The sequence below is a fragment of the Solanum dulcamara genome, chromosome 5 (genome assembly GCF_947179165.1).
Source record: "Solanum dulcamara chromosome 5, daSolDulc1.2, whole genome shotgun sequence".
Lineage (NCBI taxonomy): Eukaryota > Viridiplantae > Streptophyta > Magnoliopsida > Solanales > Solanaceae > Solanum > Solanum dulcamara.
In genome coordinates, this window is record NC_077241.1 from 74,524,913 (window position 1) to 74,548,189 (window position 23,277).

The window sequence follows — 23,277 nt, forward strand, 5'->3', positions numbered from 1 at the left end:
CCTAGTTATACTTCATTAAATTACTTAGCCGTGATAATTTGAATTGAATTGATTTGATGCAAACATTTGATTCAGCTAAATGTTTATCGTAATCAACTATGCATCAAGAAAGAACTAATCTATATGTGTGGTAAATTGTAAGATAGAAACTCATTTTAACCAAAGATATACATACAATCTTTTCATTCTTGCTATTCCCTCCCTTTGAAATTGTTTGATCAGTTTTAACTTTAACATGAAATTTAAGAAGACTTTTGAATCTTATGATTTTAAATTAAAAATAAATAGAATGTATTAAAATATTATTTAATCTTGTGATTTTAAATTTATCATGTGATAAATTAAAATTGAAATGTTGTCGGAATGAGACATCCTTTTTGAAATTTATTAAAAAGGAAAGTAGGATATCACATTGATATGAAGGGAACATTATTGACATAACATATAAATGGGTCATTTAGCTTGAATTCAGATGATATTTATTTCGTTAAATTTTGAGTTTAGACAAGTAGATACTTAAACTTGTTTAAAGTTGAGCAAGTAGACACATTCTACATGACATAATACAAATCAACTTGTTATTTGTGCACGTAGAACGTGTGTGTTTACTTGTTCAATTTTATACAAATTTAAATGTTTATTTGTGCACACTCAAAATTTAAGAGCATAGATGTTAGATGATATCAAGTTAAATAACACGTTTATGTATTATATCGAGTATTATTTATCATCTTTTCAAATAGGAAAAAAGATTAAAATTACCCTTCAACTATTCGAAATAGACTACATATACTCTTAAATTATATTCTGACTCAAAAATATATTTCTCAATAAAATGTGGCATCCCATGAAATATTTTTGAACAACTAGAATATATGTAATTTATTTCGAATAGTTAAAAGATAATTTTGCTCCTTTTCCGTTTCAAATATTATTACATTTACGATGTTACTCTTTTGTACGTTTCATTGATTTTAAACCCAAATATTTAAGTATACTTTACCTAAATCCCATAGTGAAAAAGTTCAATTACAACTTATTCCTCATTTTTCTTAAATTATCTGATTTCTCTGATTTTTGCCATATTTCTGATACATTTGTGGTTCTTCTGATACATCACGTTTTGGGGTGTAGAATAATTAATGTTGTTGAGTTATTTATGGATAGTAACATAATTTAAGTTAAGATTCCTTGTTTCAATCAATTACTTTGCTAAATAAGGAAAATAATCCATACAAAGAGTAACAGTTATGAGGGACATGAAAAATTTTAAAAACAGAGCATAACAGCGATGTATTAGATCTTGTATTGATATAGGTTTGGGGGTTAGATTCTTGACTAAATTTGTTGCAACGTCTATAAGGAAACTCTGTGTCAGAAGGAAGAAGGGTGGAGATGAAACTCTGTTTCTTTGAAAACAAAGGGTCTTTATTTGGTTAAGGTACTTTTAGGGAGGACATGTTGTTACTGTTTTTAGGCACAAGGTTTAATTTTGAGTCTTTATGACATGAGTTGATACATAACATCTGATACATTGATATAGGTTGTAAATGTATCAGAATCAGTAAAGCTTGATATATGAGAATCTGATACATATACTTTCCTCGTATCTGATACATTAGAATAGCTGATACATAACCATTCGACATATTCGATAGATTAAGGGTTGATACATTGAAGATTGTTGTATTAGTTTTCAACTGAATTGTGGTTGATACATAACATCTGATACATTGATATAGGTTGTAGATGTATCAGAAGCAGTAAAGCTTGATACATATACTTTCTTCTTACATTCGAATCTGATACATGAAAATAGCTGATACATAACCATTCGACATATTCGACAGATTAAGGGTTGATACATTGAAGATTGTTGTATTAGTTTTCAACTGAATTGTGGTTGATACATAACATCTGATACATTGATATAGGTTGTAGATATATCAGAAGCAGTAAAGCTTGATACATATACTTTCTTCTTAAATTTGAATCTGATACATGAGAATAGCTGATACATAACCATTCGACATATTCGACAGATTAAGGGTTGATACATTGAAGATTGTTGTATTAATTTTCAACTGAATTGTGGTTGATACATAACATCTGATACATTGATATAGGTTGTAGATGTATCAGAAGCAGTAAAGCTTGATACATGAGAATCTAATACATATATACTTTTCTCTTAAATTCGAATCTGATACATGAGAATAGTTGATACATAACCATTCGACATATTCGACATCCCCTCATCATGTATAATGATGTGTTCATCATCAATCTCAGATGTATCTGATCCAGAACCACCTAGGAGCTTGTTTATGGCTCCTTTTGCAATTTCTCTGAACCATTCATCCTCCGGTAGGGCACTAATTAGAAAGACATTTTCATTAATGAGGCTCATACAGAAAGAAGATGAAAAGCAGTAAGCTAGGTGAACGAGGTATACTTTTGTAGATCTATGCCCCTGGCAGAAAACGTCTTGACTGCACGAGAGAAATTATGTGAGTGATTGTAATCTCTAACTTGTGTGAGTGATTTTAGACGAGAAATTAGGGATATTCTTAGTAAATTTCTTAAATTTTTGGATCTTGAAAATGGAGAGAACGAGAGAAAATGATTTAGAGGAGAGAGAATGTTTTTTGAGTGATGTATCTGAAAGATGAAGGGAAAAACTAAAAATAAGGGATTTTGGTAATTTTTTTAAAGGATTGGACTTTTAGCAAATATAATAATAAAATGTGTGTAGTTTGGTAATTTACCCAATATTTAATCCGTGGGAAAATCGACCCGACCCGACCAATTTGTGCCAGTTTTATTAACCTTCTTCCTCCGACGCCGATGAAGAATACCTCTTCCTTCGTACCAACTCTTATTCAGGTTCGCCAGCTCAGTGAGAAATTCAGCCGCATGCGAAACAACTCCGCCGCCGCCTATGTACCAAGCCAAACTCTTGCTCCATTTTTCGCCGGAACCCTAATTACTTTCCCCACGGTCTCTGTCTTACTCCCATATAATGCTTCTGTTTTATAGAAACTTGAAACATACCCGAAACTTGGTCGAAATTTATCGGAATTGTCATCAATTTCGGAACACTGCTGGGTTGTGTAGTTTCAACGTCAAAGGACCTTACTTTTCTTCTAGATACTACTGTTCTGGTAATGAATGGACTGAAGATGTAGAATATCTGGATGAATCAGGGAGTGTCATTTACTCCGGGAAGGGAATAAGGTCGGTTGAGCCGGGGCTTGATGACCATGTAATGGTAGGTGGGCTGAAGAAGCCTATTTTGAATGCTTCTGCAGTGGCAAAGCTTGTTGAGATAGTAAAAAGGTGGAGATGGGGACCTGATATGGAGACCCAATTGGATAAGCTCCAATTTATACCAAATATGACTCATATTATGCAAGCATTGAAAGTTATGGAAGATAGTGATGCTTCATTAAGTTTGTTTCGATGGGCAAAGAGACAACCTTGGTATAAGCCAAATGACGCGTGTTATATTACACTGTTTGATAAATTGAACCAAAGTAGAGATTTTGATGGAATTCAATCAGTTTTCGATGATATGGTTCTTGATTCAGGCGAGAATGGGGCATCATCTCTGTTTAATGCATATAATCGAGTCATTCAGTACCTAGCTAAGGCAGAGAAATTTGAGGTAGCATTCTGTTGTTTTAAGAAAATTCAAGAGTCTGGTTGCATAGTTGACACTGGGACTTACAATTCCCTTATCACCGTCTTCCTGAATAATGGTTTGCCATATAAGGCATTTGAGATATATGAGAACATGGAAAAAGCTGGGTGTTCATTAGATGCATCGAGTTATGAGTTAATGATTCCAAGTCTAGCTAAGTCAGGACGCCTTGATGCGGCGTTCAAGCTCTTCCAACAGATGAAGGTGAATAACTTCCGACCAGGTTTTGGGATCTTTGCCTCGCTGGTTGATTCAATGGGTAAAGCTGGGAGGTTGGACACATCACTGAAGGTATATACTGAAATGCAGGGTTTTGGGCTCAGGCCATCTGCCACTATGTTCGTATCATTGATTGAGTCTTTTGTGAAGGCTGGAAAACTAGAGACTGCTCTAAGGCTGTGGGATGAAATGAAAAAATCAGGGTTTAGACCTAACTATGGGCTGTACACCATGATTGTTGAGTCCCATGCAAAATCTGGGAAGCTTGATGTTGCAATGTCTGTCTTCTCAGATATGGAAAAGGCGGGATTTTTGCCCACTCCGTCCACCTATTCTTCTCTCCTGGAGATGCATGCTGCTTCTGGTCATGTAGATGCTGCCATGAAGCTTTATAACTCAATGACAAATGCAGGTCTGAGACCAGGACTGAGTACTTATACAGCCTTGCTAACCCTTCTTGCCAAAAAGAAGCTTTTGGACGTTTCTGCAAAGATTTTGCTGGAAATGAAGGCCATGGGATATTCAGTTGATGTGAATGCTAGTGATGTTTTGATGGTTTACATTAAAGATGGTTCTGTTGATCTTGCTTTAAGGTGGCTACGGTTTATGGGTTCATCAGCCATCAGGACAAATAATTTCATTATCCGGCAGCTTTTTGAATCATGCATGAAGAACGGTTTGTACGAGCAAGCCAAGCCTCTTCTTGAAACATATGTGAACTCTGCTGCCAAAGTTGACCTCATTCTTTACACTTCAATTTTAGCACATTTAGTAAGATGCCAAGATGAGAACAATGAGAGGCATTTAATGTCAATCTTGAGTGCTGCAAGACATAAGGCTCACACTTTCATGTGTGGGCTCTTTACTGGGCCAGAGCAGAGGAAACAACCGGTTTTGTCTTTTGTAAGAGAATTCTTCCAAGGCATTGATTATGAGCTGGAAGAAGGAGCTTCAAGGTATTTTGTTAATGTTCTCCTTAACTATCTTGTTCTCATGGGACAAATAAATCGTGCTCGTTGTGTATGGAAAGTTGCCTATGAAAACAAGCTTTTCCCCAAGGCTATAGTGTTTGATCAACATATTGCCTGGTCCCTTGATGTTAGAAACTTGTCAGTGGGAGCAGCTCTCGTAGCAGTGGTACATACGCTTCATAGGTTTAGGAAACGGATGTTGTATTATGGTGTTGTCCCCAGGCGGATCAAATTGGTTACTGGACCAACTTTGAAAATTGTGGTGGCACAGATGTTAAGCTCGGTGGAATCGCCCTTCGAGGTTAGTAAGGTTGTTTTGAGAGCTCCAGGAGATGCAGTCCTGGATTGGTTTAAGAAACCAATTGTTCAGCAATTTCTTCTGAATGAGATTCCATCAAGGGCTGATATTTTAATGCATAAACTCAACATACTTTTTCCAACATCTGCACCTGAAATTAGGTCGTTGTCCCCTCCTAAACCTATTGTTGCTGGAAAAGCGTTATAGTTGTTTCTTATGTGTAAAATGGCCTAGCTAGAGATTGGTTTCACTTTTGCTGGTGCGGGAGATACTATTTCTATGTATCAAAGTTCTAATGTCTTTTAGTGGATTGGAATCTGAGTCCATTCCAAAGGATAAATATTGCATACAAGACGCATGTTGGATATCTGCACTTTTTAGTCTTATATTAGAAACTTATTGGCAGTGCTGGTCTGATTTACTGTTAAACCTATTTACTCAACAATCGATAGTGAGTGAGTGGTTTTTCCCAAAAGTTCAGTGCTCTCATCAAACAATAGAATCAAAGCTAATGCTACTTGTATCTTGCTTTCGATGTCTCGAATCTTCCCCATTCGTATGGTTTAAATTTACGTTTGACTCCACTTTGTTTCTTAAAGTCCTCTTGAAGGGAAAAATATACTTGTTCATTTGCAATACTAATCTTTTGACTAGTTTGAAGTCTGATAATTCTTAGTGCCTCAATATTATTCCTTGGCATAGAGAAACTGAAATTCTTATGTTAGAAATGTGCTAATGTGATTTATAATCAAGTGTATGGTGAATGCTTGAAATTGTTTTAGAAAAGAAGTTGGTTAAACAACTGAACCCTCCCTCCCTCCCTCCCCCCCCCCACAAAAAAAAAAGTGGAGTGAACAAATTTCTTACAAATGAATCTATGGTGCAAATTGAACCAGCATAAAGTGTGATTAACATTTGACTTTGGTTCTAGTTGATTTAAGGCCCTGATTCTGCTGAGACATTCAAAGCTTAGTTGCATTATTACCACAATTGAGAAATTACTTCATAAGTATGTAGTTCAAAAGATTATGTTATGGTAAACAGACAACTGAGGATAGTATACAATTTTAGAAGGTGGTTGAAGACCTTTATAGAAATGTGTCAGTGTTCTTGCAAGAAAACCAAATTCTTCAAGTGTAGTCATAAATATATTACCAACAATGAGGCAGTGTTCATGCTAAATGTCATTCCTGAGAAGTTCCTTTTAAGTGTGCACTGTTGCCGAATTAAAGAAGAAAGATTTGAATTTGAAAATCTAGGGACACATATGTGTTATACCATCTTAGACGTGACAACACTTCTTTTCTATTTCTTGTACACGTTTGAAACATCAGTTAATCAGTCATATCCTGTGGTTTTAGAAATAATCTTTTATATTGGATTTTTTATTGCTTTTGATGTCAAATCACCCAGTATCACATGTCTTGTAGTATGGAAACCTGTGAACTTCCTTGGAAAGATATGATTGAAGTATATTTGGATAATTAGAATTAGTTTTGTGTTTTAGTTTTGTTGATCTATTTTATTACTTTGCTTCCCTTATCAAGCTATGGATTATGGAATATGTAAATTTTCTCTGCTTTCGACAGTTTCTGCTGATGGGGGGCTCTGGTATAAAATCTTTGCAGTATTCTGGTCAATTCTTGTCATGCCCAGTTTTTTCAACTTGCTGTCTCCATGTCCACGACCTATATGTTTGTATGCCGGCTAAAGAGTCTGGGTTTATTTGCAAAGCCAACCTCATAGAACTGGACCACTTTGTTGGTGTGAAGCACCACTTTTGTGCTCTAGTTTTTGAACTAAAAATTGAATTGCAGGATACTTCCTCAAGGTCTTCATAGTTTGACAAGCTTACCCTATAACTCATGGGAGGCCCTCCTGTTAATGCTCTTGTTAGTTGTTATTCGATCAACGGCGCCTCAATTGCACTTTAGTTGTTAATATTTTATAAATTTTCTATTAGATTGAATATTTGGAATTGATATTTCATGTGTATTACTCTTATATTCTCTTCTATGTTAACAAATTTAAACTATCCATCTTGGATTTTTCCTTCTCTATACGTTGCTTTTCTTTGAATCAAGTGAAACTGTTCAAGCTGTCTACACATGGGTAAGGAGGCTTTTATCATAAGATTTCCAATAGGAAGGTAAATATATGCCTAATGCCACTAGTGGTTGTCTAGTTTTTAATAATACTTGAATCTTGAATTATTCTTCTGAGGAAAAAGAAAAGGAAGAGATCTTTATGACGTGGCACCAACTGTGATTGACTGGTCTCTTCTGAGAGCAATACTAATCTCCGAATATGTTAATCACACCTTTCATTTGCCTTAATGTGCCTGTGTCAAATTTGCAACACATGGGTAGATGCACTTCATTTGTGCTCTTTGAAATGGACAGTAACCTGATTGAAAAAAATTGCATCCTTCTACATCCCTTTGTTAAGTTCATATTCTTTATCTTTCATTGTTTCGTAGCTTTTCTGTCTTTTTGGATGAGTAAAGATATGTAATGCTGCTTTTATGGGAATATATTGTTTCATAGTTATAGTGATGTATATTGTTATATCAGTCTACGGAGACCTTCTCTAAAGTTCTGATCTGAGATTTAGATTTTGAAAAAAGGAGGAAAAAAAAGAATATACTTTGAGAATTCAGGTCTATTGACTAGATTCAAGCAAAACATAGAATCCAATCTTGAAGGGCAGCATTTGCTGAGACTTGTTACATCATATAGATTTGTCCTGCACTGAATGCAATTTAGGCTGACGTGCATCAGAGAAAAATGACCATGCAGTTGCTCATAGGATATTGACAACATGATGATAAGAATGATAACCTATTAAGAGGACAAATAACAGCCTCTTACTGTAGGGGTTAGCATCTTCAAGTATCGTCATGCCTCACTTCGACTGTGATGTTTGGTTGTTCCTTTGGTACACTTGGAACATGAAGAGAACAAATACTATCGCCAGGTATGACACATTCCCGGCTTCAGTTATCCATAAATACACTTGTCTTCCTGAAGAGAAAATATGATCTAGGAAGAGTAAATGAAGAAGTCAGAGAAGGGTACTTAATATTAGCTCAGAAGAGCTAGTGTCTTGAGTTGAGAAGAAAATTTTTGGAAAGTGGAGGATGGTAGGGTTAAACCTGCTAAGCTTTGTGACAGAAGAAATATTTTATCTTTTGGTGTTAATGAATAATGTTGAGGAAGACTAACAACCTTCTTTGGTGAGAAGAAGGATTCACGCAAGTGGAGGGTGGTAACTGGTAGGTTAAGCCTGCTGTAGCTGTGCGGTGCAAAATAGATGTTCTTTCTGATTTAAAGAATTTTGATGACAACTGAAAACCTTATGTATGGTTGCATTTGCTGCATCTTTAAGTTCACAGTTCTTTTATCTTTTATATAGCTGGTGCTTCTATTATCTGTTACGTAGGCGATCTTTTGGTGCAAAAGAAACAGGAGAAAAAGTACATTCATTGCAATGTAGCTCCATAAGAATCATAAATGTTGAATTGTTTTGGGCAATAGATAAAGAAAACAACCCTTCTTGTTTTTGTCTCTGGTGGTTGCAGCTTAAAATATTCAGCATTGTTTTGATACTCATTCTATAAAGTGTGTATTTAATTAACTGGAAAACGTCAGCACGAAGGTTGTAGGTTTGAAGAAAATGTGGCGTTCAAATATTATCATCATCAAATCTGTGGCCATCTCAGTTCAAAGTCGGTAATATTTGTTGTTTGCTTCACATGAACATAGTGGTTATTCTGCTTAGACTTTAGTTATAAAGATAGCAAAACCATATGCTGGAACTTCAGCCAGTTTTCTACCACTTTGAGTGTGTGGATCCAAATAGAGTGATTCTTACAAAGTTTTAAGGTCATGAACCTCCTTTATATCAGCTTTTGTATAGTGAAAGTGACGGTTAACTTAACAATCCAGTGCATAATATTATGTGTTACATATTATATTTAACTTGATGATGTCTGTCAATAGTGTGCAACAATCAGTACATTCTTTTTGCAGGCTTCTGAAAATGTAGACATCCATTTCATCTGCTTCACATGTGTTGATGGTAACTCTGTCTGTCTGATGGCTCTTTATGGTCTGCATAAGGATCTTATCAACTTGATTAACCTTAACTACCTAGATTTGGACCTTAAGCTATATTACAGAAGATGAGAAGCTGCATAAAACTTGTCACATTGCAGGACAACTCTATGAACTTAATGGAAGGAGGTCCGGACCAATTTCACATGGTGCATGAACTCCAATATATTATTACAGGTATCCTTCCTTGTTTTTTTCCCTTTGAAAGCTGCCGAAAGTTAGCCTGGATACTGGGAAAATTGGTTGAAATTCCCAAATTTCAGACCTCAACCCGAGTTTCATCCACCACAATCTGAATTCTTTAACCTGTGAGATCAGTTAGAATACTGCATGTTTGGAAGTCTACAAAAAAAAATCACTTATTTAGGCTTTTGAAGATATATAACACGTAAATCTTTTGCATGAAAAGTGAATATTAAGCAAGTATTCACTATATGTGAATTAGTGAACAACTTGCAATAGTATAATTGATTATCCAAACCTACCCTTGACTTTTGAACTTTTCAAACATGGACTACAGCTGTGCTCTTAATTGTCTTCCCTTTCATATTGTTTTTCTTTAACACAGAGAACTCTTCAAAAACTTGATTTTTTCCTCTATATATATTTTTATAAATTCTTTATATTTTCTTTTTTTAATTCAAACTGGGCTACATGCAACTCTCACCTGTGCTGTTAATTGTCTTTCTCTGTCAAATTGCTTATTTGTAATATATTACTTTATCCAACACAGAGACTTTGCAGCAACTTTGACAAAAAAATTTGATTTTTTCCTCTCTATATATTTGCATAGATTCTTCAATACTTTCAGTACCAGCTCTTTTTTTTGAAAAAAAATTCAAACATGGGCTACATGCAACTCTCAGTTGTGCTCGTAGTTGTCTTTCTCGGTCAAATTGCTTTTTCTTCCTCCTTGTGCCCCAAAGATCAAACTGTTTCCCTTCTAAAATTCAAGAAATCACTTACTATTGATCCCTCATATGATTTTTGTCATAACAATTTTTCAAAAATGAGTTCATGGAATATGAGCAGTGATTGCTGCTTATGGGATGGAGTAACATGCGATACGATGAGTGGCCATGTTATTGAGCTTGACCTCAGTTGCAGTCAACTTGTTGGAGTGATTGATTCCACTAGTAGCTTATTCCAACTCTCTCATCTCAAAAAGCTTGCTCTTTCTATGAATGACTTCTCTTCTTCACTCATTTCACCTGCATTTGGCAGGTTTGCAAGCTTGACTCATCTTCATCTTTCCAACTCGCATTTCTCAGGTCAAATTCCTTCTGAAATATTTTCTCTGTCAAATCTCACACGCATAGAATCCTTATACCTTAGAGGTAACTCCCTGAATGGAACAATACCGTCCGGTGTGTTCTCCCTTCCATCACTAATTAAACTAGACTTAAGTGATAACCACTTTTCTGGTCATCTTGAGGATTTCAAGTCCGATTCACTAGTATCTCTTGATTTAAACAATAATCAGCTGCAAGGCCATCTTCCCAAGTCAATTCAAAACCTTGTGAACCTAACGTGGCTTGATCTTTCATCAAATAATTTTAGTGGCAATGTGGATATCAGCTTATTTTCAAACCTCAAAAATCTTGTGGGTCTTGATCTTTCATATAATCGTTTCTCATTAACCAATGAGAACAAAGTTAATTTTACTTTGCCAGAATCTCTTTTTAGTTTGCGATTGGCCGCATGTGAAGTAAAAGAATTGGAGTTTCTAAGGCCAGTAAAGAAACTTTGGGACTTGAATCTTTCACATAATAAGATTCAGGGAAGAATTCCTGATTGGGCATGGCCTATCTGGGTTTCACTGGATCGTCTTAATTTGTCCCACAATATGTTGACAGATATGGACTCAACAAGTATAAACTCAATTTCTTATCCCTCTCTATATATTATTGATTTGCGGTCCAATTTTCTTCAAGGGTCACTTCCTATTCTACCAAATTCCACACAATACTTGTTCATGTCAAACAATAATCTTAGTGAGGAAATTCCTTCATCTGTTTGCAATTTGAAATCACTACAGGTCCTAGATTTGGCGAAAAACAACTTGATGGGAGAGATTCCGCAATGTTTGGGTAATATCAGTGGCCTCGAGGTTATGGATATGCATCAGAACAATCTGTCTGGGACAATTCCAACAACTTTTGGCATTGGAAGTTTACAAATTAGAAGCCTCAACTTGCATGACAATAAGCTACAGGGGAAACTCCCACGATCTTTGGCCAATTGCAAAGAGCTGCAAGTTCTTGATTTAGGAGATAATCACCTCAATGACACATTCCCCATGTGGTTGGCAACTCTACCGAAGCTGCAAGTTTTAAGTTTGAGATCAAACAAATTGCATGGTCCCATCAGAACATCAAGGATGATGAACTTATTTCCTGAGCTTCGAATCTTAGATGTCGCTTATAATGCTTTCACAGAAAGCTTGCCAACAAGTTTGTTTCAACATTTGAAAGCCATGAAGACAATCAATCGAACAGTGAAGGCACCGACATACCTTGGAGACGAGTACTACCAAGATTCTGTAACGATTGTAACCAAGGGAATGATGCTCGAACTTGTTAGAATTTTGACGGTTTACACGGCTATTGATCTTTCAAGTAATAAATTTAGAGGGCAGATTCCAAGTGTCATGGGGGATTTCATTGCACTTCATGTGTTGAACTTGTCTCATAATGAATTGCAAGGTCATATACCACCATCACTTGGAGATTTATCTTCAGTTGAATCATTGGACCTATCGGGAAATCAACTTTCGGGAGAGATACCACAACAACTGGCTTCTCTTACGTCTCTTGCATTCTTAAATCTCTCCCGCAATCATCTCCAAGGATGCATCCCTCAAGGACCTCAGTTTCATACTTTTGAGAACAATTCATTTGAAGGCAATGATGGATTACGTGGATTCCCAATTTCAAAAGGGTGTGGTAGTGATGGTGTAATAGACCCAACTTTCACAACATCCTTTCCCGATCAAGAAAGCGATTCCGAATTTTTGGATGATTTTTGGAAAGCTGCTCTTATGGGCTATGGAAGTGGACTATGTATTGGATTATCCATAATATATTTCATGATCTCAACTGGAAATCCGAAATGGCTTGCAAAAATCATTTTAGAGCTGGAGCACTAACTAATGATGAGAAGGAGAAAGAAGCAGCGAATGCAAAGGAATTACAGAAGAAGAAATAGTCGCTTGTAGATAAGGTATTCAAGTTAAACTATACACAAATCTTTTACTTTTTATACTTTGGTTATAACAACTACTAATCAATATGCTCTTATCTTTAAGCATATTTGATTTTGAAATGGTTCTGCGTTTGTTGATGTCTCAAGCTAGTCAAATAATATTTTAATGTATATCACACACAGTTGTTAGCTAGATACATAATTTTTCTTTTCAACTAAATATCTCCAACCCATTTAATACCAAAGTAGCTAGACTTGTTTGGAATTCAGACATGTTATTAGTGCAGAAGCTCATGGAAACTGTCAAGGCCATTACATGAAACCCATTATAAAACCTGCCCATGCCTTACCTCTTTCCCGGAAGTTGGATGACTATTCACAACTATTAGCTTAACACTAAAAACGAGTTTATTGACCATATACTTTATTTTTAGGAAAAATTATGTAAATTGGACTCATTAGGTAAAGTATTTATTCAAATTGAACTCAGTTCAAATTACTTATCCTAATTGGACTCATAATCTAAATTATTTACCCGCCTGCTCCTTTATTCTATTCACTGAACCACTGTTTTTTCATCCTTGATACCATTGAGTATACTTTGATAGTATTTACATATTCTGATGGTATCTGTATATTTTGATGATATTAAGCAGTAATTGAATAATCTTTTCATTAAAACACTGCATGTTATATATATGTTCTAATGACATCAAGAAATAACTGAGTACTATTCTTTACTTCTCTTTGATACCATCAGAATATATATATACTCCGATGATATCAAGCCGTAAACGCGAATTGGCAGTTAAAAACTGAAATATTAAAGGACTTCTACTTGTAAATAGTTTCTTTTTTTTTAGTCCAAGTGTTCTTTTCCCTTATTTTTATTCTAATTGATCCTGATTTGACATTCAAAATGGTGCTCCTTTTCTTATAGCTATCTTGGTGTTGAAAAATCGTCTTGATGCGCTTTGAATTATTTGATTTCCATTGTTTAAACTGAAAATGGGTCATTCGGTCATTCGTCAACTTGCCAGGATATATAGAAATTAATGAATTTTTTTAAAGCAATCAACTTTGTACATATCTCTCGTCCATATAAAATATATGGAGATATCTCTCGCACATATGGAATATAGAATATATAGAGATTGATTAGTTTTTTTGAAGCAATATGCGCTAGTACAGGATGCACAAGTATCTTAGTGAAACATATTATGAAGTGTGTATATAAGGAAGTTTATCTGGAAACAAAAAAAAGGTCAGGTGCGGTTTAAACTATCAATTTATTTATTTTTTTAACCTTTTAAGTTTCAATAAAATTGATCACTAAAATCCAATTTGAATGCTCCTATAAAAATATGCCTCAATTAGGTTTCGGAACCTCCATTGAATTTTTTAAGTCTAAAATTTGCTGGCTCATCCAATTTGAATGCTCCTACATAAATTTACATTAACTGGGTTTCGTCTCAAACTAATCACTAATTCAATTTGAGTATCTTCATAAATAAAGATATATTGAAATGGAGTACCTTCATAAATAAGATATATCGAAATTGCAGCGTATTCGTAGAAGGTAACCGTGAATACAGTCAAAGTCGATACCCGGAAAAATGAATGTCCCTCCCAAATATGAATCCATTTCCTCTACCGTCTCCCATCAAATTTGAGACTTGTTTTCGTTCTTCTTTATAAAGCTTAGCTTGGTTAAATTTTCAATCTATAACAAAGGTACCTAGATTTGACCGGGGAATTGCTTGAATTGTAAGCACTCCACCTGAAGGTTGTGAGGTGGAATCACCAATGGAGCAAGTTCCAACCTGAAAGTGGTGAATTCGAGTCACAAAAGGAGTTGCTCAAATGAGAAAGTGGTGAGTTCAAGTCACCAAAGAAAGTGGTGAGTTCAAGTCACCAAAGGGAATTGCTCGAGTCTACATTACCACATTTCGAATCACCAATGGAGCACCCTTAACTCTTCTTCAAACGAGGATCTTTCTTCTTTTTTTTCAATAAAGCAAAAACAGCATCTTTCTATTTTTCTCCATCCAACCTGAAGGTGGTGAGTTAGAGTCACCAAGGAAACTACTTCCAGCGTGAAAGTGGTGAGTTAGTTCGAAATCACAAAGGGGACGATTTCCCATGATTCCATAATTGAATCAATTATGATACCGGTTCTTAGAGGAATGTTATGAGGAATGTTATGGTATAGGTGGTGAGTTCGAGTCAGCATAGATTTAAGTAAACGAAAAAAGACAAATAAACAATTATGAACACACATGACCCATTACGCCAAATAGAAATGTTGTTACAACACCATTCATAAACTCTGCCACAAAATCCAAACTAACAGCACATGACTCACACTCTCAACACAGAATTAAAACAAAAAAAAAAATAGAAAAAGGTACAAGAACTAGCATGGAACAAGCATTTCTTCCTTGAATCATTCATGATGTTGGGGCGTTTCATGTAGTAATCTTAACCTGGTGCTGGGCCTGATGTCCCAATTGCTCAGCCTTCTCCTTTATATCATGGGCCGCATGGGCTAGCCTCTCTCTTGCATAATCTATCTTATCCGCTCCGATTGGATGCTTCCCAGTAGTATACCTGTACCCGCAATAAATAATAGATATCAACCTATATCTTTGAGAAAAATCTTTTAACATTGAACCAATTATAAACTAAAAATTCTAGATCCGCCCCTCGTTAATTCCATTATGAGTTTATGTGATACTCCCTACCTTCCTCTTTATACATAGAGAAACATAAAATTATGTGCCACTACTTGACTCGACCGACAAGGAATTTAAGGTAGCATGATTAATACAACTTAATCTCAATATCCATTTTTATTTGTCCACTATACTATAAAAATATATGTCCAATAATACTTATTCAATTTATGAAATCAAGAGATAATTTTGCTCTTGGTTCTTAATTTACCATTACTCAGTAGTCATTTTCCTATTGACTTTGAAAAAATACATTATATTTATTATAATTAAAGGATGATAATGATAAAATTATCATTCTATTTATAATTTCTTAAAAGTTGTGCAAAGTTAATAATGAACAAGTAATGTTAGACTGAAGGAGTATCATCCTAACAATTCCTCGAGTCATTAATGACATTGAGAGAAAAATAGAAATTTTAACATTAATCATTTTAAATATAAATAAAATGATATATAAATGGCACATAAATTGGGACAGAACACACTATTAAAAAGTCATTATTTTTCCATGGAAAAATATTCTGTGATTATTCCACTGAATCGGTGAGGGAAAAAATTGGTTGAACAAAAAATAGTAATGTTTCCATACGAAAAAATTAAAAAAAATTAAAAAAAATTCACACTATCTTAATTAAAATCTGTTTGTCACCCTGCATTATCATCCAAGAGCTGGTTAGATGAGAAATGAGTAAAAAAATTGATGTTCTATATCACAAAAAAAAATTCCCACTATCTTAGTTAAAATCTGTTTCTCACCCTGCATTCATCCAAGAGCTGGTTAGATGAAAATGAACGAAAAATTCATGTTCTATATCACAATTTTATCATTGATCATTGATCGCGGTGAGAAAAACCTTTGTTTTTAGTAGTGAAAGATACTATTTTCATTAAATGAAAAAACGAACCTATACATCCAGTAGAAAACAAAAGTAGCAGTAGCACCAAAGCCAGTAGCAGCCAACAAGCCAGCCATTATCATGAAAATGGTAATGGCAGCGGGTACAAGAACCGGGCTAAAAATAACCAACAAAGGTGTAGCCACAACAAGCCCAATAACCGTAGCCGCCAGGGTCAACCCGGAAAGCACCATCATCGACCCACCCACCGTCACAGCCGTAGTGGTTTTAGCCACTTGACGTGACAGCTGCTGCTCATGCCGCGCTGGTTGAATTTGAGACATCTTTTTTTTTTTCTGTCTAAATTTTTTTCTTTAAAGAGTTAATAATTTGTGAGGACTAAAAGGAGAGTAAATATAGTGGAAAAGGTAATTGGAGTATAGTTGCATGGTGATTACGTGTCAAAATATGAGGTTGCATGCGTTGCTTGACTGACACGTATTATATTTTGTTTTTTTTTCCTAGAGACCGAAACTGAATTACTAGCTGGCTTTTGGAATTTAATTTCGGGAGATATTATCAACAAAGCACCATTTTTTTAACATAAATTTGGTAGTGATAAACTCATAATCATAACGAGAATTTTAAGTTCTAAAATTTTCTCCCCTTGATATTATTAAATCTGACATTAAAATTTTTTAAAATGTTTTTTAAAAATATTATAAATTATTTTAATTAAAATGAAAAATAAATTTTAATTCCCAATGTTCATGGGCCATTGTGCATGCTAGACCAGAACATAGGATTTAGATTTCCCCAAATAATTTTTAACTATGAAAGGTAATATTCTTTTACAAACGGTCTAAAAAAAAACATAATACATAAAAAAACAGAGTAAACAAATATATTACTCCTATTCATTTTTCAATTTATGTGGTTGAGAATTATATAAATTTTTAGTTTTAATAATTAAATTAAGATTAGATTAATTTAATATTTTAAAATTATATAAAAATAATATAAAATATTTTAAATATTTATAATAATGATAGTATCAGGGATGAATACTTGAATAGATAAAATATTTGATAGAAAGAGAGGTAAGTCACACTTTGATATTCAAATTAAAACAATATTAAAACCAAATCATCCCGCATTTCAATACTCTGTTACCAGTGTCAGAAAAAGAGGAAATTTGAATTAGATTATATATATATAATTAGATTACTGCCAAACAAAAGAGTTTTAACTTTTATATATCCTGATATGATCTTTTTCATAAATTATTAGATTATTTAAAATATATTTATAACTCAATTTATATAACATAATTTAATTTGATATGAAGTTCAAAAAAGAAAAAAAATATTGTAAAAATTTATGATCTTAAATATATCCTATCATATTTGTGCAATTATAAGACATCTGAAATTTATAATTTTAATTATAAGATTATAATAAATCATTACAAATTAAATTGTTTATAAGTATATAACTACAATATTCTTTTGGTTTAATAAAAAAGGATTATCAGATAAAATAAGGTAAAGAAAATAATTGTTTAGAATCTTTACCAACCTTGAAGTAGCTCCCTACAATGTTAATTGGGTGCCTAGAGCTGAAGATAATGAAATTGGAAAACTATACTGAGTTTTTTATAACCTAACCTACCAGTTATCAAGATGTTGCCGGTTTTAATAGGTAAATTTAATTTAAATTTTAGTATTAAAAGTTCGAATGACGAATTTCACGATAGGAAGAAAATAAAAAACAATGTTCAGATTGTTTTTGTTATAAAAGAACGAAGAAAAAGTAAGCCGCAAGCTTTTTGTAAGTAATTGGGTCAAACAAAGGGGAAAATATGTAAATACTCATTATTTTTTGGTTTTTAGAATTGAAAAATAGTCACCACTATCAAATTTTAAATTTCACAAAAGAAATTCCAAAACTTACTGTGGCTATTTTTGAAAACATATAACCGAAAAGTAACATGGGCTCTACTCAAATAAATGTGACATTTTTTGGGCCGAAGAGTAACATATTGGGCTTATTATTTATTGAGGAAATTTCAAAAATAGCTAACATTAGAAATAGGGTATTTTACTTAAATCCCATAGTGAAAAAGCCCAATTATAATTTATCTCAATTTTTTTATAATTATCCGAATTTCCTCTTTTTTTCAGATTTCTGATACATAGGAATGATGTTGATACATCGCGATTTGATACATAAGTCCTTTTCATGATATATCACTAGTTGATACAAATCAAACATTGTAATATCATTAAAACTTATGAATCAGCTTATAACACCTAATATATCATGAACACAATAAAAATAGCAGTAAAACTTATGTTTTATCGATACATTTTGTGTTTGGTTTGTATCAACTAGCGATGTACCATGAAAATGACTTATGTATCAAATCGCGATGTATCAACATCATTCCTATATATCAGAAGAGGGATTTTTGAAATTTTTACAAATGGTAGGGAATAATTGAAAATATAGGAATATAAGGTGTGTAATTTGGTAATTTTTTCTTAGAAATATCAGGCTCTTAGCTAATATTTTTCTAATTACGATTCATAGCCACATGTTAGAAGAAAGAGATAGGCGATCGAGATTGGGAGCGGGAATACAAACACGAGTGAGATTTGGGATAGAGAGGAGAGAGGAGAGAGAAATACAATTGATTTGTATATCTGATCGATAATTGTACCATTAGTACAAATGATTTGAACACTAGCTACTAGAAGAAGGAGAGAGACGAGCAATACTGGGAGAGTGAGGAGAGAGGTGAGAGAGATACAATTGATTTGTAAATCTTATCGATAATTATATATTTGACCAATAATTGTACCACGAATACAATTGATACAATTGATTTGTATCAATGGATACAATTGTATGAGAGACGATCAATTTGTCGATGCAAATCAATTGTATCAAAATATACTAATGAATAGAATTTGTATCCAAATGCAATTTTTATCAACGGATACAATTATATCAATAAATACAATTGTATCGTTGTGTTGTAATTCGTAATATATTGTATTTATATTCAAATGCATTTGTATTCATACGTTGTCTTGTGTATTGTATTTATGTGTGTTTGCATTATCATTTGTATTTGTATCACTGATTGTTATCATTTATATTGCATTATTGATTGTTACATTTGTATTTGTATCATAATTGATTGTTACCATTTGTATTATTGCAGAAAGAAAGGGCAAAGAAAGAAGAGAGAGGTGAGGGAAAGAGGGAGAGAAGAGAGAAAAGTTTGTTATAAAATCCTAACTACAACTATGAATCATAATCTTTTAAATTATATTGTGTATAGTAAATACATATAACATATTTGCCTTCTTAGATAATTTTTCCTTATTTATTTATACTGCATGCTTACTTGGATTCTAACAAGTATTAGTGTTGGGCTTGTGTGTGGAGAAAACACAGTAAGGTCCAGTGAATTCCTTATACAAAGAACTTTGGACTATAAGAAACGATTTGGGTGTAAAAGTCGCCTCCTTCCAAAATAATTGGTAGATTTTTTTTCTCTAAGCCAAGCTCAAGATTGAAATTGAAATAAAAGAAGGGGAACATTTTAAAACAAAAATATTCCGTTTCTAGAAGTTGTCAACAAAAACAATGATGATATAATTACGTGAGACGAGAAATTATAATAATGTTAGATCGAATAATGAAATGGAACAACTTGAACCAATATACTATAGTTGAAATAACATGTTAGATTCTCACAAATACAAACAATCAATAATTACCTTTATGTGTTTCTAGAATATTGTGTGGATAATAACCTTCTAGAAAGTCAAAAGTGACCTATTTATTCTTGCATTAATGCTCGGCATGTTCAGTAGTTTACTTTATCAAATATTTTCAGACGGGAAGCAATTAATTTCCAATATCAGTATAAATAAACAGATGTATGTCAGAAAAAAAAAACTATAAAGATGTAATAAACACACTCAATGCAGTGAATTTTGAGTGTTTTAATCAAATTTCAATCAACTATTACAACGGTAACGTATATAATAGTACAAAATCTCCAATTGGTTTATGCTTATTTAGGTCTTAATTAAGCATTTACAAAACGGTGAAAATTCAGCAGGTTTGGTGGTTAATGTTGAAAATTTAATCTTACTTAAAACTTAAAAGTTCAATAGTAACTGTTTATTAAAGTTGTATTTAAATGGATTTGTGGGCTTACTAAAAAAGATATTATTATAAATATAGATATTCGAGATAATGTGGAAGTGATTTATGTGATGAAAAAGATGTAGGAGACGAGAATAAAATTGTTCGAGCATGTAAACAAGAGATGTACAGAAGACCCAGCAAGGAGATGCAAGAGGTTGACGCTATAAGTCCGAGGACAGGTAAAGCTAGGTTGTAGAAGTATTGGGGATCGGAGAGATGATTAACCAGGACATGACATGTAAGAGCTTTGCCTTACTGAGGATATGACACTTGATAGGATCGAGTGAACGTCGAGGATTAGGATAGAAGGCTAGTAATAGGTACGTAGTTTCGCGTTTTGCTTTTTCCTTATCAGTAGTAATAATATTATTTTCGATATTTTTATTATTTATTTATTTCACTTTTCAGTCTTAATTTTATATTACTACTTATTGTCTCTTATATTTTTTTTAACTATCTTGTTGTTATTGTTGCATATGTTTCTACAAATATTGAGTGTATGTTTTTTTTTTAAATCGAGAGTCTATCGAAATACCTTTCTACCTGTACAAAATAAAATTAAAATGTGTATACATTCTATTCTTTTCAAATCCTATTTATGAAATTATACCACACAAAATAGGATTAAGAAATATAGAATCTTTCTTTTAAACAAACTAAGGCATCACCATGCTTGAAAACATATATATTTGTTATCAAAATTAATGCAGTCTCCAATATTATTTTTATTACGTGTAGATCACAAAATTCACATTGTCATATTCCGTTTGAGATATAGTACTATATATTGACATCATGAACATGTCAAGCAAAATTCAAGTTCACTCTTTATCATTTCTTTCTAGATTGTAGTCAGCTTCTAGAAAGTCAAAAGGATTTTATATATGTTTGATAAATTAATTAAATGTCTGGCAAATCTGCAACATTTATGGGAAGACAATAAATGCAATGAGCTTGAGTTGTGTTTAAGAAAATTTTAATTAACTTGTACAACCAAAACTTGAACTAGTATAATTAAATGGTATCTTCGATTATCTTATGTTTATGTAGATAGGCATTTAAAATTCTTTTTCACATTCTAATATATATATGGATAAGCACTTTTCTTAGTTCATGTTTTTGACAAGTTCAATGTAATAATTGAAAATCTTTGAATAAAGTATTTTGAGATTAAGTCTTCACCTCTGGAAGTTGGGTAACTTGGATTTGTGTCTTATTGACTTTATTCATGTGCAAAAGTTTTTACGATGACTAATATATCTACTTAGATTGTAGATTTTTGTTGAAGACTAATAAGGCCATAATTAACCCTAATCGAAAATCCATCGAAATTAGACTAACATTTTCGAGAAACTTTCGATCGATGGATTAGAAAAATTTATTTTTTATAGTATTTTAATTAAAAATATTAAATTTTGCTGATTCCATAGCTAGAAATAGAATGATAACTATTTCAAGTCGTCTCACCTCAAGAAAGTAAAAAAAAAAAAAAAAAAAAAAAACAAGAAATACTCTCTATATTAAAGAAACTCAAGGTGTAAATAGAACTAGTAATGTTTACATTATCCTTTTTTTTAATCTCTTTCTAGGATTATTTTTTTTTTGATTGATGACTCGAACTCAATATTTTAAAATTGATTGAAAGTGAGAAGTGTTTATTATCCGAACAAATTCTTTTGTCCTGTAAGATAAGGTTTACTTCTCTTTACTCGTACTTTTATTTGTTAATAAAAAATATCCGAGAAAAGAAAATATTGTTTGTCTTTCTAATTTAAAATAACTTTTTAGACAAACTTTTACTTAACTACCCACTACAATTACTGCTAAAATTGACTGCAATTTAACTTACGGTCGAGATTAACCAAGGGATCTGAAAAGTCAAATTATTTGACACAATTAAGCAGGTCCAAGTCAAAGTTATGGGTAAACTGTGCCCTTTTGCCATACTGTATATTATAAATAATACAAACAGAATGGTGCGGGCAAGACTGATTACTTTATTTGTCTTAAATTATTTATTATTTTCTAAAAATATTTATATCAAATTATTAATTATTTTTAAAATATAAGATAAAATTAATTACTTTTACTCATTTTTATCCTTGATATAGTTTTTATTAAAGAGTATAAAGTCCTTGATTCAAAAGATGAAAGTTGCTGAGATGAGAATGCTGAGATGGATGTGTGGACACACCAGGAGCGACAGGATTAGAAATGAGGCTATTCGGGACAAGGTAGGAGTGGCCTCGGTGGAAGACAAGATGCGGGAAATACGACTGAGATGGTATGGACATGTGAAGAGGAGAGACACAGATGCGCCAGTGCGGAGGTGTGAGAGGCTGGCCATGGATGGTTACAGAAGAGGTAGGGGTAGGCCGAAGAAGTATTGGGGAGAGGTGATTAGACAGGACATGGCGCAGTTACAGCTTACGGAGGACATGACCTTAGATAGGAGGGTGTGGAGGACCCACATTAGGGTAGAAGTCTAGTTCATAGTCTCGTTATTCTTCTCTATTCATAGGTGTAGTAGTGCATTACGATCTCTTGCGCTTTGACTTCTGATTTCTGTTATTTCTGTTATTATTTATTACTTTCTATGCTTTGATTACTCAATTTTACCTGTGAAGCTTTCATTATTTATTTAATCGTTATTTGTTATTAGTCTTTATTTATTTGTATTTATTTGTTATCTATTTGTTATTTGTTTGTTGTTTTTCTCATAAAGCTTTTAATTTTCTATTCTTATCTAACATTTTTTATGCATTTATGCTTTTACTGAGCCGAGGGTCTCCAGGAAACAGCCGTCCTACCTTGGTAGGAGTAAGGTCTGCGTACATTCTACCCTCCCCAGACCCCATGTTGTGGGATTTCACTGGGTTGTTGTTGTTGTAGTATAAAGTCCTTGATTATGGGATGTTATTACTTCTAGTAGTTGTTAATTTAATTTAATCTATGTGTCTATTTAG

General features: G+C 33.2%; 3 protein-coding genes across 3 annotated transcripts; 2 read left to right on the top strand and 1 right to left on the bottom strand.

Moving 5' to 3' along the window:
• The first annotated feature begins 2,793 nt into the window (after positions 1-2,793).
• Positions 2,794-5,775, top strand: LOC129889809 (pentatricopeptide repeat-containing protein At1g79490, mitochondrial). The gene has a single exon (XM_055965261.1). The coding sequence runs from the start codon at positions 3,023-3,025 to the stop codon at positions 5,396-5,398; it is 2,376 nt and encodes a 791-aa protein (XP_055821236.1). The 5' UTR covers positions 2,794-3,022; the 3' UTR covers positions 5,399-5,775.
• A 4,169-nt stretch (positions 5,776-9,944) lies between these two features.
• LOC129889810 (receptor-like protein 9DC3) lies at positions 9,945-12,995 on the top strand. The gene has a single exon (XM_055965262.1). It carries the CDS (start codon positions 10,151-10,153, stop codon positions 12,452-12,454), a length of 2,304 nt encoding a protein of 767 aa, XP_055821237.1. The 5' UTR covers positions 9,945-10,150; the 3' UTR covers positions 12,455-12,995.
• A 1,756-nt stretch (positions 12,996-14,751) lies between these two features.
• LOC129888502 (oleosin 1-like) lies at positions 14,752-16,434 on the bottom strand. The gene is made up of 2 exons (XM_055963465.1): positions 16,154-16,434; positions 14,752-15,120 (listed from the first exon to the last, which is right to left on the bottom strand). Exons 1-2 carry the CDS (start codon positions 16,426-16,428, stop codon positions 14,979-14,981), a joined length of 417 nt encoding a protein of 138 aa, XP_055819440.1. The 5' UTR covers positions 16,429-16,434; the 3' UTR covers positions 14,752-14,978.
• Positions 16,435-23,277: the final 6,843 nt, after the last annotated feature.

Bases quoted from the DNA above. Each gene is read 5' to 3' on its own strand.
- LOC129889810 (XM_055965262.1), top strand. From the start codon at position 10,151: ATGGGCTACATGCAACTCTCAGTTGTGCTCGTAGTTGTCTTTCTCGGT.
- LOC129889809 (XM_055965261.1), top strand. From the start codon at position 3,023: ATGCTTCTGTTTTATAGAAACTTGAAACATACCCGAAACTTGGTCGAA.
- LOC129888502 (XM_055963465.1), bottom strand. From the start codon at position 16,428: ATGTCTCAAATTCAACCAGCGCGGCATGAGCAGCAGCTGTCACGTCAA. The intron at 15,121-16,153 runs GTTCGTTTTTTC...TTGCGGGTACAG, and splicing joins GTTTTCTACTGGATGTATAG to GTATACTACTGGGAAGCATC.